General features: G+C 42.8%; 1 protein-coding gene across 3 annotated transcripts in view; it reads left to right on the forward strand.

Moving 5' to 3' along the window:
- The window catches only part of drosha (drosha ribonuclease III), a 165174-nt gene that overhangs the window by 43953 nt on the left and 104462 nt on the right, over positions 1-16759 (forward strand). For all 3 annotated transcript variants that reach the window (XM_060849942.1, XM_060849944.1, XM_060849945.1), the window contains exons 14-15: positions 1121-1245; positions 14783-14882. In XM_060849942.1, the coding sequence (XP_060705925.1) occupies positions 1121-1245; positions 14783-14882 (225 nt within the window). The remainder of the gene's footprint in view (positions 1-1120; positions 1246-14782; positions 14883-16759) is intronic.

Raw genomic sequence — 16759 nt, forward strand, 5'->3', positions numbered from 1 at the left:
ATGCCCTTCCAAACCCAACAACCACAGTGTCGGTCTACTTCTGAATGTGGCAGGAAAAATGAGTCCGCCATTAATGTCTATCACTGAACACAAGGTCAAAGCAAAGTCGCCATTGTCTTAAATGAGCATTGTGCTCTTTCTTCAAGAGAAATGGTGATTTAATCTGAGAATCACTACACTTCAGACAAGAACGAGAGTCATTTAATGTAACCTCAGCTGGTGCAGGAATGGAACCCAGGCTGTTAATATCATGCGAGTAAAAAATGAGGTCTGCAGATGCTGGAGATCACAACTGCAAATGTGTTGCTGGTCAAAGCACAGCAGGCCAGGCAGCATCTCAGGAATAGAGAATTCGACGTTTCGAGCATAAGCTCTTCATCAGGAATAATCAGCTGTTAATATCATGCGACAACCATCTCATCAACTCTGCTCATGGAACCCCAGTGAACAATGGTATATTTGAAGACTATTAAATATTCCTGTTACTGCACACTTAACAAGAGACTGAATGGTTTCTTCATTGTTCTGCTTTCATATGAAGTTTGAATAAATAATACCAACACCTTACGCCTCAGTTTTGCTTGTTGCAATCTAATTTAAATTGCACTGTTGCTGAAGTAACCCTAAGTTGATTATCATTACTAGCTAAGAGATATATTGCAAGCATTGTATAAGAGGAAAGATGTAAATTTGAATGAATTTCTATGTCTTGTGTCAAATATTGGGTTCAAATTCAGAAAGAACTCCAATTGGGGGCCATGCCTGAGCCTCAAGCTCTGCAATGATCTCCCAGACCTCTGCATTAGTCTTTCATCCTCAACGATCTCCTCCAGACTGATCTCTCTTACTAAGCCTTTGGTCACCTGTTTGAATCTCTCCTCATTTAGCTAAGTGACATCCATATGATACACCATCAAGCAATTTGTGCTACCAAGTATTCTATCTGGATGCTATTGTTCAAATTCTGATGTGAATCTCTTGTGAGAAAAGTGGTTTGGTGACTCCTGAAGTCTGCCCCCTCTAAGATTAGTCAACTTAAACAATCCCAGATCTTTATGTAAATGTGTTGCTGTTGTTTATCAGGCAGCTGTTTCACCTGAAACTTTTGATTTCTTTACAGAAACCCAGTTCTGTTCGTATCGACCAATTAGACCGGGAGCAGTTTAACCCTGAGGTCATAACTTTCCCGATTATAGTTCATTTCGGCATTCGGCCTGCTCAGCTAAGTTATGCTGGAGACCCACAGTAAGTTGAGCACTTTCCTTTCCATTACTGCTACACCCAAATGCAAAGTATTGCATGTGCTAGAAATGATGCCGTCTTGTTACTGATAAACCTGCGAGAGTGTGAAGACCAGGAGGTTATACCAAAGCTTTATAAAAGGTTCATTCCCCTCTGACCGAACTGTCGTGTCTGATTCTGTGCACCACATTTTTGGAAGGATGTGTAGTATAAGGCAGAAAATATTTACTTGAATAGTTCCAAGGAGGAAGGGTTGCAGATACTCTGGAGAAGCTGGGTCGCTTAGTGTAGAGCAGAGACCAGGAAGAGGTGATTTTGCACCGATGTCTCATTGTGAAGGGTTTAGAACGATTTAATGAAAGAAAGTTCAATCTGATGTCTGAGCAGCTCCTAACAAGGGTCGGGGGTGAGAAAGTGGGATTCATTAAGTTGGTCTTTGCCTTCAGTGTGGCAGTGGGCAGAATGGCCTTCCTTCTGTGTTCTGTTATTTAACTCCTCTCCACATCAAATGTTCAATTCCTCCTCCCCACAGATTCCCTCCCCCAGCCCCTAAATACACAACCAGTACTGCCATAATTTGAGGGTACAGTGGCAGTATCACTGGACCAGTAACCTAGGGGTTCAGGACCAAAGTTTATGGGCACGGGTTTGAATCCTGCCATAACAGATGGTGAATTTTGAATAAAAATCCGTTAGCTGTATGCCCTCTGATTATTATAACTACCCTTTTGGTTCACTGATATCTTTCGCGGAGAGAAATTTGTCATCCCTTTCCGGACTCCAGATCCACCACTATATGGTTAAATCTTAACCGCCCTCTGAAATGTTGATTAAGGATATTTGGGGATAGGAAATAAATTTTGCCTAGTTAGCAATGTGCACATCGGATAAATGAATTTTTTAAAAAAAATCAACAGGTTGTTGTGACCATCTTAGTGCTTTCACTCATACTTGGTACATTTTCAGATATTCCCTTCCACTGTTTCACTCCTGTTTACAAACTCCAGCCCTAAAATCAACATCTCTTCCAATGCTCTGCTTATCACTACTTCTGCTTGCTGAATACTACTTGTAATGCATTCGCTATGTTCTTAACCCTGTACTTTGAAAAGTTATTAAAATTGAAATTAAGTTTTAGAACTGGGCAAGGTGTTGATTTTGTTTCTTCTGTGCAAATATGGAGGTCTGTGGGGAGATTGGATTGGACGGAGTAGATAGGAAGAATATACTTCTGTTAGGAAAACAAAAAGGGCGTACATTTAAAACTATGTGCAAACGAAGCAGGGACGATGTGAGGAAACATTAGGGTGTGGGATGCACTGCATGGAAATGTGAAGACCAGCTCAATTGAGGTTTTGAAAAGGATATTGAATGATTATTTGGATAAAAATGGTGTGCATGGATGTGGGGAAAAAGCAGGAGATTGGCACCATGTGATAGAACCAGCAAATGGGCTGAATGGCCTCCTGCACCATAACAATTCTGTGATTGATGGAGAACTGAAGGTAGGAGAGATTAAATGCCAGCGCAGTTATCAATTCAAATTTCAGAATGAAAAATAACCACTATTCAAAATCAACAACGACTGAAAAAAACAAGAGTAAAACCAGCAACTGCCGAGCAGAACATGGAACAAAGTGGAGGTTACACTCAAACGGTTGCTGTCGATGTTGAGTTTGAAACATTATGAAGTGGTTAAAGTCGATAAGTGCTGTTCTTCAAGCTGCTATTGAAGTTTGCAGACCAAGGACAGAGAGGTCAGATGGCAACAAGGCGAAGAAATAAAATACCAGCTGATTAGTAACTCAGAATCGTGTTTGCAGACTAAGCATAGGTGTTCCGCAAAGCGGTCATCCAGCCTGCCTTGGGTCTCCCATTGTAGAGCTGACCACATTGTGAGCAGCGAGTACAGTTAGTGCGGCTGAACAAGGTTGGGTAGCTTTTGCACACAGTCCAAAAACCGAAAAGTCTGAAACACAAAAGGTTTTCTTGAGAGTGATCCTGAATGGAAGTATAGATTGTTTGTGTGTGGGCCCTTTTGGAAAAATGTACTTGGTCTGAATAGCTCTGTCATGATGGGGAGTAAGAACCAGTTGGTCCTGAGGATTTTGGAAAAAGATCGCTGTTACCCCTTGAAAGAGTGATTGGGGCTTGGGGCAAGAGACGAAAGTGAGAGGGCGCCCCTGCATTTACATGGAGAAGTGCCATGGGAAGTGGTTGGGGTCTTGGGACTGAAGTTGAGAATGCAGTCCCTTTAGACATGGGAGAGGTTGAGGGCAGGAAAGTGGGATTGAGAAGCATCTCAGCCATGATTGACAGCTGATGCAGACTTGATGGGCTGCATGGCCTGATTCTGCTCTTTTTATTAACGCCCTTTGATGGGCTAGAGGCGGCACAAGTCTCTCACTCAGCCTTTCTGCTGGCTGCTGACCAACATGCCAGAAAACCCACATGTTTCCTGAACGCTGAAGCAGCAAATCACTTCAGATAGAAGCACAGGTATTTCTGGAGTTGTTTTTGGAGCAGTTTTGTTGGCCTGCTTTTGTACAGGTACTGCGTTTCATGAGCTTTGCTCAATTTTTATATTAATGCCTCTAGCCTCCTGGGGAAGTTAGTGTGTGATTCTAATATTTTACTCTCAATCCAGGAAGTGGCTAATTAAAACCGTTACAGCTACATTTATAGATGATCGAATATTGTTTACATTTGAAGTAATCAATGCTTTGGAAGGCGTAAAGACCTTAGAAAGGAATGAGGGAGGTTTACCAGAATGCCAGCTAGAATAAGGCACTGAAGTTGTGAAGTGAGATCGGAAAATTACAGTGAACTGAGAGAGATGTTGGAGTCATACAGCATGGATTGTGATGGCTGCGCTCAGTCCTATACTTAAAGAGCACCCATTGTGTTAAATTACAAATGTGTCCCTCCATCCACAAGCCTCACTTCATGTCATTAGAACTTTCACTCCCACAGCCTGAAAGAGTGAGACCAATAATCAGCAGTGAAAACGTTTACCGTGGAAGATGCTCTGAATCGTTAACAATAATGTCAGTGGAATATTCAGAGAAATCATTGTTTAAAAAACAGTACCCTAAAACCTACACCCTCAAACAATCCTAATATCACCCCACATAATTTTGTGTCAATAATAATAATAATAATCTAACAATGCTCCTTGAATGTGCCTTGGCATTTTGTTCTGTGAAAATGTGTGTTGTAAATGGGAATTGTTGTTGAGAAACTGGATGAAACCCTGCGAAAATGTGTTCCCTGGTCAATCCAGATAAATGAGGTGATGCATTTAGCAAGACAAACAAGACAAGGGAATACATGATGAACGATAGGATCCTGGGAAGCACCAAAGATCAAAGGGACCTTTCTGTGCATGACCCCTGGTCCCTTGAAGTAGCAGGGCAGGTACGTAGCATGGGTTAAAAAGGCAAATGGGATAATTGCCATTATTAGTTGAGGCATAGATTAAGAACAGGGAAGTGATGCTGGAACTGTATAAAATGTTGGTTAGGCAACAGCAAGAATATTGTGTGCGGTTCTGGAATCCGCATTATAGAATTAATATGACCGCACTGAAAAAGGTTGCGGAGGTGGTTTAACAGGATGTTGCTTAGGCTGGAGAGTTTGAGTTATGAAGAGATTGGACAGACTGGGGTTGTTTGCCTTAAGAGTAAAGATCACAAGATTGAGATATATAAAATTGAGGGGCATCGATCGGGTAAAGAGGAAGGAACATTTACCCTTAATGGAGGGATCAACGTCTAAGCATAGATTTAAGGCAGGGTCAGGAGGTTTGAGGAGATGTGAGGAAAACCTTTTTCACCCAGAGAATAGTGAGAATCTGGAACTCATTGCCAGTCAAGATGATAGAAGAAGAAATCCAACTGGCTTGAAGGTAGAAGACAGAGGGTGTTAGTTGAACGTTGCTTTTCAGACTGGAGGCCTATGACCTGCAGTGTGCCACAAGGATCAGGGCTGGGTCCACTGCTTTTCATGATTTATAGAAATGCTTTGGATGTGAATGTAGGAGGTTTAGTTAGTAAGTTCGCAGATGACACTAAAACTGGAGGTATATTGGGCAGCGAAGAAGGTTACCTCATAATGGGATCTTGATCAGATGGGCCAATGGGCTGAGGAGTGGCAGATGGAGTTTAATTTAGATAAATGTGAGGTGGTGCATTTTGGAAAGACAAACCAGAGCAGGACTTGTACACTTAATGGTAAGGTCCTGGAGAGTGTTGCTGAACAAAGAGACCTTGGAGTGCAGGTTCATAGTTCCTTGACAATGGAGTCGTAGATAGATAGGATAGTGAAGATGGTGTTTGGTATGCTTTCCTTTATTGGTTAGAACATTGAGTGTAGAATTAGGAGATCATGTTGCTTTTGGAATTCTGGTTTCTCTCCTATAGGAACGTTGTTGTGAAACTTGAACTTGATTAGAAAATATTTACAAGGAGTAGGATTTGAGGAGAGGCTGAGGAGTCTGGGTCTTTTTTCCCTGGAGCATCGGAGGCTGAGGGGTGACCTTTTATAGATGTTTATAAAATCATGAGGGCCCTGGATCGGCTAAATAGACAAGGTCTTTTCCCTGGGATGGGGGAGTCCACATCTAGAGGGCATAGATTTAAGGTGAGCGGGGAAAGATTTCAAAGGGACCTAAGGCAACTTTTTCACGCAGAGGGTGGTGCATGTCTGGAATGAGCTGCCAGAGGAAGTGGTGGAGGCTGGTACAATTACAACACTTAAAAGGCATCTGAATGAGTATCTGAATAGGAAGGGTTTAGAGGGATATGGGCCAAGTGCTGGCAAATGAGACGAAATTCATTTAGGATATCTGGTCGGCATGGATGAGTTGGACCAGAGGGTCTGTTTCCATGCTGTACATCTCCATGACCCTGTGACTCTTAAGTATTTAGGTATGTACTTACAATGCCAAGGCATACAAGGCAATGGGCCAAGTGCTGGTAGATGGGATTAGAACAGTGAGATGGTTGTTATCAACAGATGCAGACATGATGGACCGAAGGTGCTTTTTTTTTTGTGCTGTAGACCTTGATGGCTCTCTTATTCTGTTTTGGAACAAATTCTTGACTTGATTAAGTCACTGTGTTGTAACCAAGTTTTACTCAACAAATGATGCACCCATTTACCTCTGATTTGCTTTCCTCATTGTTCACGTTTCTGCAATTGTGTGAAGACGCTAGAGGTAAAGAAGCTGACCATTTCAGGTTATTCAACCGCCATTACCCTATCCACTTCCTCTGTCTCTGTCAGCTCTGTGCAAGACTGACTCAGCGAGTCTCGCTGCCCTGCAAATTGTTTCTCCTTCTAGGGCCTATCCAGTTTGCTTTGGAAAGCCTCAATACATTCTGCCTCACTACACTCTCAGGGAGCACATCCCAGATCCTAACCACTTCCTGCCTATAAAGCTTTCTCCTCATGTCACCTCTGGTTCTTTCAGCAACTGTCTTTAAATCTGTAAAACAGCCATAGAGTCATAGAGATGTACAGCACAGAAACAGACAGTTTGGTCCAACCCGTCCAGATATCCTAACCTAATTTAGTCCCATCTGGCCCATATCCCCCTCAACCCTTTCAAATGCCTTTTAAATACTGCAGTTGTACCAGCCTCCACCAGTTCCTCTGGCACCTCATTCCATATGCGCACTATCATCTTAGGTTCCTTTTAAATCTTTTCCCTCTCACCCTAAACCTATGCCCTCTAGTTCTGAACTTCCCCACCACAGGGAAAAGACCTTGTCTGTTTACCCTACCCATGTTCCTCATGATTTTATAAACATCTAAAAGGTAACGCCTTAGCCTCTGACGTTTCAGGGAAAACAGCCCCAGCCTATTCAGCCTCTCCCTGAAGCTCAAATCCTCCAACCCTGGCAACATCTTTGTAAATCTTTTCTGAACCCTTCCAAGTTTCACAGCATCATTTCGATAGAAGGGAGAGCAGAATTGCAAGCAATGTTCAAAATAATAAAAACAAAAACTGCTGGAGAAACTCAGCAGATATGTCACTAGACTCTGAGCATTCACTCTCCTTTCTCTTCACAGATGCTGTCAGATCTACTGAGTCTCTCCTGCAATTTCTGTTTCTGGCTTCCAGCACCCACAGTGTATTGGTTTTATTTGACCTTAAATCTGTGCCTTCTGGCCCTTGACCCCTTCACTAATGTAAACAGTTGCACGCTATGTACTCATAAACATTTATCACCATCTCTTTCTCTCACTCTTCACACGCGCGCACGCACACCCTTGTGACAGAAACCCCTCATCCCAAAAATTATACTCAAACCTTTACCGCATTCTTGCTAAAATCTTCACATCCTTCATAAAGTACTCTTGAACGACGTGAATTTTTTTCTTTATCCCAGTTGTCAATTTGATTCGTTTTCAAAAGATTATTTTTGTTCTGCCATTATTAATCCAATTGTGTGTGACAGTGCATAACACATACACAGCTGACTAACTTTTCCTTCAAAACTTAAACGTAAATGTTGTAACCTTCCTCATTGTTTTCAGCTGAGAAACTAACTTATCTGGAATCTTTTGAATCCTTTGGCCTGGTTTCCTATCTGGATGCTTGACACACCTCTGTAAAGGTAGTGAAACGTTCCCAGCAGACCATGTGTACGCAGCAGTTCCCCATCCAGATAGCCTGTCCGTAATGCCAGCTGCTCTGTGGCAGCGCACTATATATTCATTTATGATCCTCAAAGAATGGGGCAACAAAAAGTCTCTAATTCTTTTTAAAAGATAAATAATATGAGTTTAACAAATCAAATGGCTGTCCAGTTTGTTTAAGCTTTGTTAGATTTTTGAAGGGATTTGTTCTTGGGATGTGGGCGTCGCTGGCTGGACCAGCGTTTGTTGTTCGGTCCCGAGTTACTCCTCGGAGATGGTGGTGAGTGACCTTCTTGAACCGTTTCAATAACCCACAATGCTATTAGGGAGGGAGATCCAGAATTTTGACGCAGTGACATGTGAACAACAATATATTTCCAAGTCAAGTTGTTGAGTAGCTTGGAGGGGAACTTGCAAATGGCAGTGTTCCCACCTAATTGCTGTCCTTGTTCTAGAATTAGAGGGCCTGGAAGATGCAATTGAAAGAGCCATTGTACACCAACACTGGAGGAAGTGAGTAGAATATATACAATGTACCAAGGAGCTGGTGGTATAGTGGTAATGTCACTGGTTTAGTATTCCAGAGCCTCAGACAGTGGGGACCAGGGTTCAGATCACACTGCAGCAGATAGTCAAATGTGAATTCAATAAAAATCTGGAATAAATGTTGACCATATAGCCCTTGTTCAATTGTGATAAAAACCCGTCTAAATCATCAATGTCTTTGAGGAAATTAAATCTGTCTCTGTTATCTGGTCTGTCATTACATGTGACTCCAGATCCACAGCAATGTATTTGAATCTTAATGTGTGACAGTAAACAGTGACCTAGCCAACAACACCTCCATCCCATTGAATGAATAAAAATATGTACATGTTTAAATTTTCTATCAGTGGAACATTAGAAACTTGCATTGCTAATGTTCTGTTGGAGTATTAATACTATGTAGCAAACAAGTTCATAGGTGCCAAAAGTCACAAACGGGAGGAGGTTATAAGCGTGTAAGTGTAGAAAATTGGAGTAGACTGTTCAGCCCATCAGAGATATGCAGCGTTTTTAAATGTACAGAAAAGCCATAAGCAATATGAACAGTTGTATACTGTTCACTTCCTCGAGCCTGCTTTGCCATTCAATAGAATCATGGCTGATCTGACATTCCTGATGTTCACTTTCCTGCCCTTTTCCTGCATACCTTGATTCCCTAGTGGCGCTGTCTTTTTCATCTCTCTTCAAAAGGAATGTGTATTTGATTGGCCTTGTGTCAGTTCACAACATCACCCAATGGTGGCAGTAGCGTCATAGGAAGCACAAGGAAAGTTTATTTTATTGGGTGAATGGTGGATTCCGCACAGTAATTTAGCAGTGAGGTTGTTTGACTAAATGCTGCTTGGCTTTCAACAGGGGAATTGGCGTTGGTTTATGATCTCCCTCCTTCAAACTCTCCCTTCCCACCCTTTTTGCGTTAATTTCTTGCAGTGTACAATCCTCCTTCGTCAGCATCCACTTCGAATATTATTGCTCACATAATTCCTATTATGAGCAAGTAATTTGTTCTAATCCAATTTTTTTGCCCTATTTCGCAGTGGGTGATGTCTAATGAATCAATTTCACTTCCATGAGAATTTCAATAAAGCTAGCTAAATGCTGCACTGTGTATAGTTTGTGCTGAGGGGTTTCATTGTGTTTATTAAAAGTCAACATTTCTTTTAAGTAGGGATGAGTTTGTATTTTGGAGATTGTAAACTATTTCACTAGAACTTTGTGCGATCAAGCTTACCACAGCTTGTGTGTGCAGAAATGGTGCCGTTAATATTGCAAAGTGCTCCAAAGTAGGAATTTGATAACTTAGAACTGGACAGCAAACCACATAAGGTGTTGCTCGGACAGATCGCAGATATCTGGAGCTAAGATGTAGTTTCAAGGATAGAGAGGAGGCTAAAGGGTTGGCAAAACTGAGGAAGATAATTCTAGAGCTTTAAGAGAAAGATAAAGATGGCATAGTCCTACCTTGCCATAGGACTGCACTCTCATTCAAGAAACATGACTGGTGGTGGTTTAACCAAAAAGCTGTAAAATGCAGGAACTGAATTAGGCCATTTGGCCCATCAAGTCTGCTTTGCCATTTCATCACTGCTGGTATGTTTTTCAAACCCATTTGCTTGCCTTCTCCCATAAACCTTCCCAGTCAAGAACCCTTCTATCTCTGTTTTAAATATACTCAGTGACTTGGCCTTGACAGCTCACTGTGGAAATCAGATCCACAGATTCACCACCCCCCGGCTGAAGAATTCTTCCTCACCTCCATCCAAATGGGTTATCCTTTCACTCTGAGGCTGAACCTTCAGATCCTGGTTTCTCTTACTAGTGGGAATGCCATCTCCCATGTCCAGAGTCAAGATTTGAGTGGTGCTGGGAGCCTCCGGGATGGAGAGATAAAATCCCAGCCTCATTCCTGATGAAAGGCTCCAGCCTGAAACGTCGATTTTCCAGCTCCTCGGATGCTGTCTGACCGGCTGTGCTTTTCCAGCACCACTCTAATCTTGACTCTGATCTCCAGCATCTGCAGTCCTCACTTTTGCCTATCTCCCATGTCCACTCCACCCAGCTCTCCCTATTCTGTAGGTTTTAATCCGATTTCTCCTCATCATTCTGAAGCCGTGAGTTTCCTCCGGGTGCTCCGGTTTCCTCCCACAGTCCAAAGATGTGCAGGTCAGGTGAATTGGCCATGCTAAATTGCCCGTAGTGTTAGGTGCATTAGTCAGAGGGAAATGGGACTAGGTGGGTTACTCTTTGGAGGGTCGGTGTGGACTTGTTGGGCTGAAAGGCCTGTTTCCACACTCTAGGGAACCTAATCTAATCTACAGACCTGAGGGTCACCAGGCAAGGGCAAGGGGAAGACAGTGAGGAGAATCCTTCATCACTCTTTGTTCTTTGTTCCTGGCAACCTTAGCCAGTGCAGGAATTGAATTCACGCTCTTTTTATTACACTGCATCACAAACCAGCCATTCAGCCATCTGAGCTAACCACCACCACCCTAAGACATAGGAGTGGAATTGCGTCATTTGGCCTTTGAGACTGCTGCACTATCCGATGGGATCATGTCTGGTCTGATAATCCTCAACTCCACTTTCCTGCCTTCCCCCCCCCCCCCGCCCCATAATTCCTGATTCCCGTTCTGATTAATAATATGTCTATCTCAGCCTGGGTAGGACACTTAAGGCCGAGATGAAGAGAACTTTCTTCACTCAGAGTGCGTGGGATTCAGTGTCACAAAAAGTAACTCAAGGCTAAAACATTGAATGTTTTCAGGAAGGAGTTAAGTATAGTGCTTGGAGCTTAAAGGATTCAAAGGGTATGAAGAGAAAGTGAGATCAGAGAACTGACTTGGATGATCATATTATATGGAGAAGCAGGCTCAAAGGGCTGAACGGCTTACTCCTGCTTCTGTGTTTCTATGTTGCTATTAGTTTACCTTTCAATTCTCTGACCAGTGAATGTCATGTGATATGTTGCCTGAAAAGAAGGGCACTGGTGTTTTGCTGGTCCTCCAATGGCAAGCGAGACCCTGTCACCTCTGCAAGATTCCATTCCATGGTCTCATCAAAGGTCTCTGTGAATTGCAACAAGATCTACTTATACTTATGTAGGTCCCTTCCCTATGTAGTAAAGGCTCTGTGCCGCATAATGTCAGCATGAACAAGTTGTCCAGAGTGGCCTATTTCTAGGCTTTGTGTTCAGCCCTAACTCCAATCACATTGGCTTTCCTTAAAGGCTGCATGTGAAGTTAGTTAACGCAATATAGATGTTGACTTGTTCATGTGTTGCCGTGTGCCTAATATATGGTCAGTCCTGAGCACTGAAGTAAGATCAGAGTAATGTATCCACGGACTGTTGGCTGTGTCCTACAAGTAAACTTGCATTAAATTCCCTGTAGGTTTCCTCTTCAGTGTTTGCATTTTAGAATTGAACCAGATTTGGAGGAGAAACCAAATTTGTCAGTCATTAGTGGTGTATATAACTGTGAATACAATCCTGCTGCAGTCACTCTGTTATTAGAAAGGAAATGGCTCAGTGTCTCTCGGGAATGCTCTGTGGAACTTGCTCGTAGGTTGACTGAGAGTATTGTTGTCAGTAAAAAGGCTAATTTGAACTTGGTGGAATTAAGTTTGAGGTTTGGAAATGACTTGAAACATTTCTCTGGAGTATACAACATAGAATGTGCAAACAAGGAGGATAATCATGAAAAGTATTTCTTGTTGTTATAATGGCTACCAATAATTCCTAAATGAAAGTACTTGGTCAGCAACCCCACTCTAAGCTTACTTTTTAATTTTAATTTTTAACCTTATGCTAGACACTGGTTTGCTGTCAGAAATGTCGGCTTAAATTGTTTGAAATGTGTAGATTTGACATTCTGTTTTAGCTAGTGGCTTCTGTGCTGTTTCAAAAAAATAAATTTCCCTAAACATTTCTGAGTTTATTTCTGTTTATGAAGGTGAAGGATTTCATAGTTGGTTATCAAAGCACTTGTCCACGTTGAGTACTCAGTGTTTCCATCAAGCAGTTTCTAGGTCAGGTGCTCTGAGAATCAGATGCAGAAAAATGTATTCATGTTCAGCTTCACTAATGCAGCAGTGGGAGATTTCCTATGATGCCTTTGATTTAATGCCACTGGAGTCTTTCTGCTAATATTTTATACAAGCCATTCTGTAAGTAATTTTAAAAAAATGCACTCCTGATATTTATCCATCTTCTCTGCCAAATGTGTCCAATGAAATTATTGCAAGGCTGTTGCAAGTTCAGAGGTGGTTTACCAGACAAATGCCTGAAATGGGCAGGTTGGCTTTTGAGGAAAACGTTGGGCAGGTGAACCTTGTATGCAGAGGAGTTTATAAGTGACCTCATTAAGTGTCCCTGAGAGGATGTGCTTTCTAATGGAAGTATCTAGAACTAGGTGATCACTGCTTAAACATCAGGGGTCTCCCATTTAAGTCGAGAATGTGTTGCTGGAAAAGCACAGCAGGTCAGGCAGCATCCGAGGAGCAGGAAAATCGACGTTTCGGGCAAAACAATTTCATCAGGAATGAGGCTAACCTTGGGGGTGGAGAGATAAATGTGAGGGGAGGGGAGGTGGTGTGGGATGGGGCTGGGGGCAAGGTACCTTAGGGTATGATAGGTGAATGGAGGTGGAGGGTAATGGTGATAGGGTGGAGCGGAAAGGTGGGAAGGAAGATGGATAGGTCATGAGGGTGGTGCTGAGCTGGAAGGTTGAAACTGGGATAAGGTGGGGGAGAGGAATTGAGGAAACTGGTGAAATCCACATTGATGCCACAGGGTTGGACTGTCTGGAGGTGGAAGATGAGGCATTCTTCCTCCAGACGTCGGGTGGTAAGGGAATGGCGATGGAGGAGGCCCAGGATCTGCATGTCCTCAGCAGAGTGGGAGGTTTCAACAGCAGAGAAACTAAGACAGAATACAGTACAGATGGATATGTTTCTTTACCCTTGTGCTTGTCTAGTTTCCCCTCAACTTCACTTATATCGTTAGCCTCAGGTACTCTGTCCATGATAATGACATCCTCAGTCTGGGTACTCTCTGTATTTGGGCTTTTCTTCTGTTTGGTCCAACCTCTCATTTTGATCCCCCTGCCCCGCGTACAAGCATGCACCCATGCACAAAAGCTCCCTTCCCTGTTTTGAACTCTTCTTGAATCTTCCCATCATTTTAAAGACCTGTATCAAATCACCTCTCCACTTTATTTGCCAGAGAAACAACAACCTGGGCATTTCACGCTCTCCTGTTAGGCACAGCCTTTGTTTGTTGTCTCAGTGGTGGAAAGACCTTTTGAGGACCGTTGCTTGAGCCGCATGTAGAAGATGTTTTTCTAAATATTGTCAGTCTGGCTCTGGCCGGACTGCTGGCACACCATGATCTGGGGAAAAGGTACTGGGTTCCCCCCTCAAACAAAAAGGACACATCGTGCACGTCTCATCCTGGATGGGGACGTTGCTGTCACTCTTTATATAACCTCGTCACAAAGTGACCGACAGCAACGAGGATGTACACCTGATGGGTGAGATTTCTTTTAACTCTGTGGAGAGATTGTATGTATGGATAATTTTGTACAAATCACACAGGATTTTGTCCAAGTTTTAAATATAACTTACATTTGGCTCATCAGATGTACACGTATCCTTTCAAACGTGATATAAGTTCAAAGGTATCTCAATGCATTCAGCTTTTTTTTTTGGAATAGCTCAGCAGATCTGGCAGCATCTGTGAAGAGAAATCGGTTGACGTTTCCGGTTCGGTGACCTGTCCTCTGGACATCAGATGCGACCAGACTGCTGAACCTTTCATTCCTGATGAAGGGCTTATGCCTTGAAACGCTGACTCTCCTTCTCAGATGCTGCCTGACCTGCTGTGCTTTTCCAGCACCACATTCTTGACTCTGATTTCCAGCATTTGCAGTCCTCACTTTCTCCTGCAGAGCTTTTCCAGCAACTTCACTTTTGTTTCTGATTTACAGCAGTTCTTCTGGTTTTTGTTGTGTTTTGCTTGTACAGTCTATTGACGAGCAGTTGTCACGGTGTATGACTTGTTCCACTGTTTGGTTATGAGAAAATGTCCATCAGATACTTATTTCAAGTGTTCTTCATCATAGAAGTGTCTGTGACCATTGCTCGTAACACACATACTGCCCCTATATGGGAGCAGTCCATCTGCTGTCTTGAATATGGGTAGCATCAGGGAATTTTAAGATGGATGCTACTGTCCAAACCAAAATGTTTGCTCTGAGCCATTCCTTTATTGATTTTGGTTGAGATTGATGGTGTTGGCAGAGGGGAGATATTTTGTTATGATTGGGAAGTAAGCTAAAACTTATCTTCTAAGGTACCAGAAGCTGTGGAAGAGTTATGTCAAACTGCGTCACCTGCTAGCAAACAGCCCCAAGGTCAAACAAGCAGACAAACAGAAACTGGCTCAGCGAGAGGTAAGCTGCCATTTGCTCCTTTAGCATTTTCTGATGTTTTTGTGTTTTTGTCTAACACTAGCTTTCGGACAAAACCTTTGGAGTAATGTGGATGGAGAGAGTGCAGTTGGATTTCCATTTCCGAGACGGGTGGGTGGTAACTGCAAATGTGTTGCTGGTCAAAGCACAGCAGGCCAGGCAGCATCTCAGGAATAGAGAATTCGACGTTTCGAGCATAAGCCCTTCAGTCTGGCATGCTGCCTCATAAAGAAGTGAGAATTAGTCAGGTGAGCTCTGAAAAAAGCTCTCCTCGTTAACCTAGAACTTCACCACAACTTTACAAAAATCAAACAAACGATTTTTAGTCCTCACCCCTCACATCCCACTATCCGTCAGTCAGACTGTGAACCATGAATCATCTTATCAGCAATAGGTTGTGAAATCAGTCATGCAGTACAATTCCTATAGTGACAGTCCTCAGTCTTATGTCAACAGACCGAGGTGAAATGGCAAACACTGATCTGTACGTGCTGTGGACAGCTTATTTAGAAATGTAAAAACTAGGAGGTTTAAATACCATGACAGCTTGACATCCCCTTAACAAGTTGACAACTTAGTGAATTTGTCAATTTTATTTGCAAATTTATGTCTGCTTTTATTCATCCAAAGGATACCTTATCTCTCCTATTACTGTTCCCTGCACCTACCGAAAAGAATGCCCTGCATCTCCAAGTTTTTAGCTGAGGAGGTTTAGCTCAGTTATCTGGACGGCTTGTGTGTGATGCTGAATTATGTTAACAGTGTGGGTTCAATTCCTGTCGCGGCTGAAGTTACCATAAATGACTTTCCATTTCATGCTGTCTCCTCACGAGTTAAACCATCATCATTCCCTCTCTCGAATGAGAGAGCAGCCCTGTGGCCTGCCAAGACTATGTTGACTTTTTTTTTGTCATTCGATGATATCTTCAAGAAAATCAAGAGAAGAGGTGGACTGAGGGTAGATTTTTACTTTTGTGATGCTTTGGAACTAATGATGCAGTGCAGTGGGAGGAGTGACCATTACTGGAGGGAGCTATCCAAGAGCAAGTGGAATTGAGCAAAGCCAATTCCGTTGAGTTAAACTGTAGAGCAGGGCAATTGATGGGGTGATGCACTTTGCCAAAGGTTATACAAAATTGGAGGAACCACATCGTGTCACAGTCCAAGAGGGTGTCGTGACCTAGTTTGGCTACGAGCTGCAGAGGGACGGTGGCATTGTGGTACTGTCGCAGAATCAATAATCTAGAACTAGTGTTCCTGGCTTATGATTTGAGGATGTGGGCTCAAATCCCACCCACTGGAGAAATTCAAATTCACTTAAAAACTGAAATATAAAACTAGTCTCAGTGATGGTGACAGTACAACCATCATTGTTGTAAAAATCCATCTGATTCAATAGCGTCCTTTCAGGGAAGAGAATCTGCTGTCCTTACCTGGTATAGTCTACATGTCATCCCACACCCGCAGCAATGTGCTTGGCTGTTAATTGCCCTAACAAGCCACTCAGTTTAAAGGTAATTAGGAATGGGTAACAGATGCTGGCCTTGTCAGTGACACCCCAAAACATGAAAGATAAAAACGAAAACAAAGTCATTCCATTATCTTGTGGAGGGACTGAGATTTGCAGGAAACCTGGACAGAGATGTGGAAGGCAGCAAGGTATTGACAGAAGAAGGTAGTGAGGTTGATTTTGAGGGTATGGGGTGGGATAGACAGTGGATTTGACAAAAGGGGGATTGCACGTGGGGCTAGTGAACCATTATGATGTCTCCTGGGAGGGAGTAAGGAGGTGGGTATTGTATAGTCAGCGGTTTGTTGGAAATAATGTCAAAGGAGAAGGAGAGAGTGAGAGGTTTACA

This window comes from Hemiscyllium ocellatum, chromosome 34, assembly GCF_020745735.1.
Source record: "Hemiscyllium ocellatum isolate sHemOce1 chromosome 34, sHemOce1.pat.X.cur, whole genome shotgun sequence".
Taxonomy (NCBI): domain Eukaryota; kingdom Metazoa; phylum Chordata; class Chondrichthyes; order Orectolobiformes; family Hemiscylliidae; genus Hemiscyllium; species Hemiscyllium ocellatum.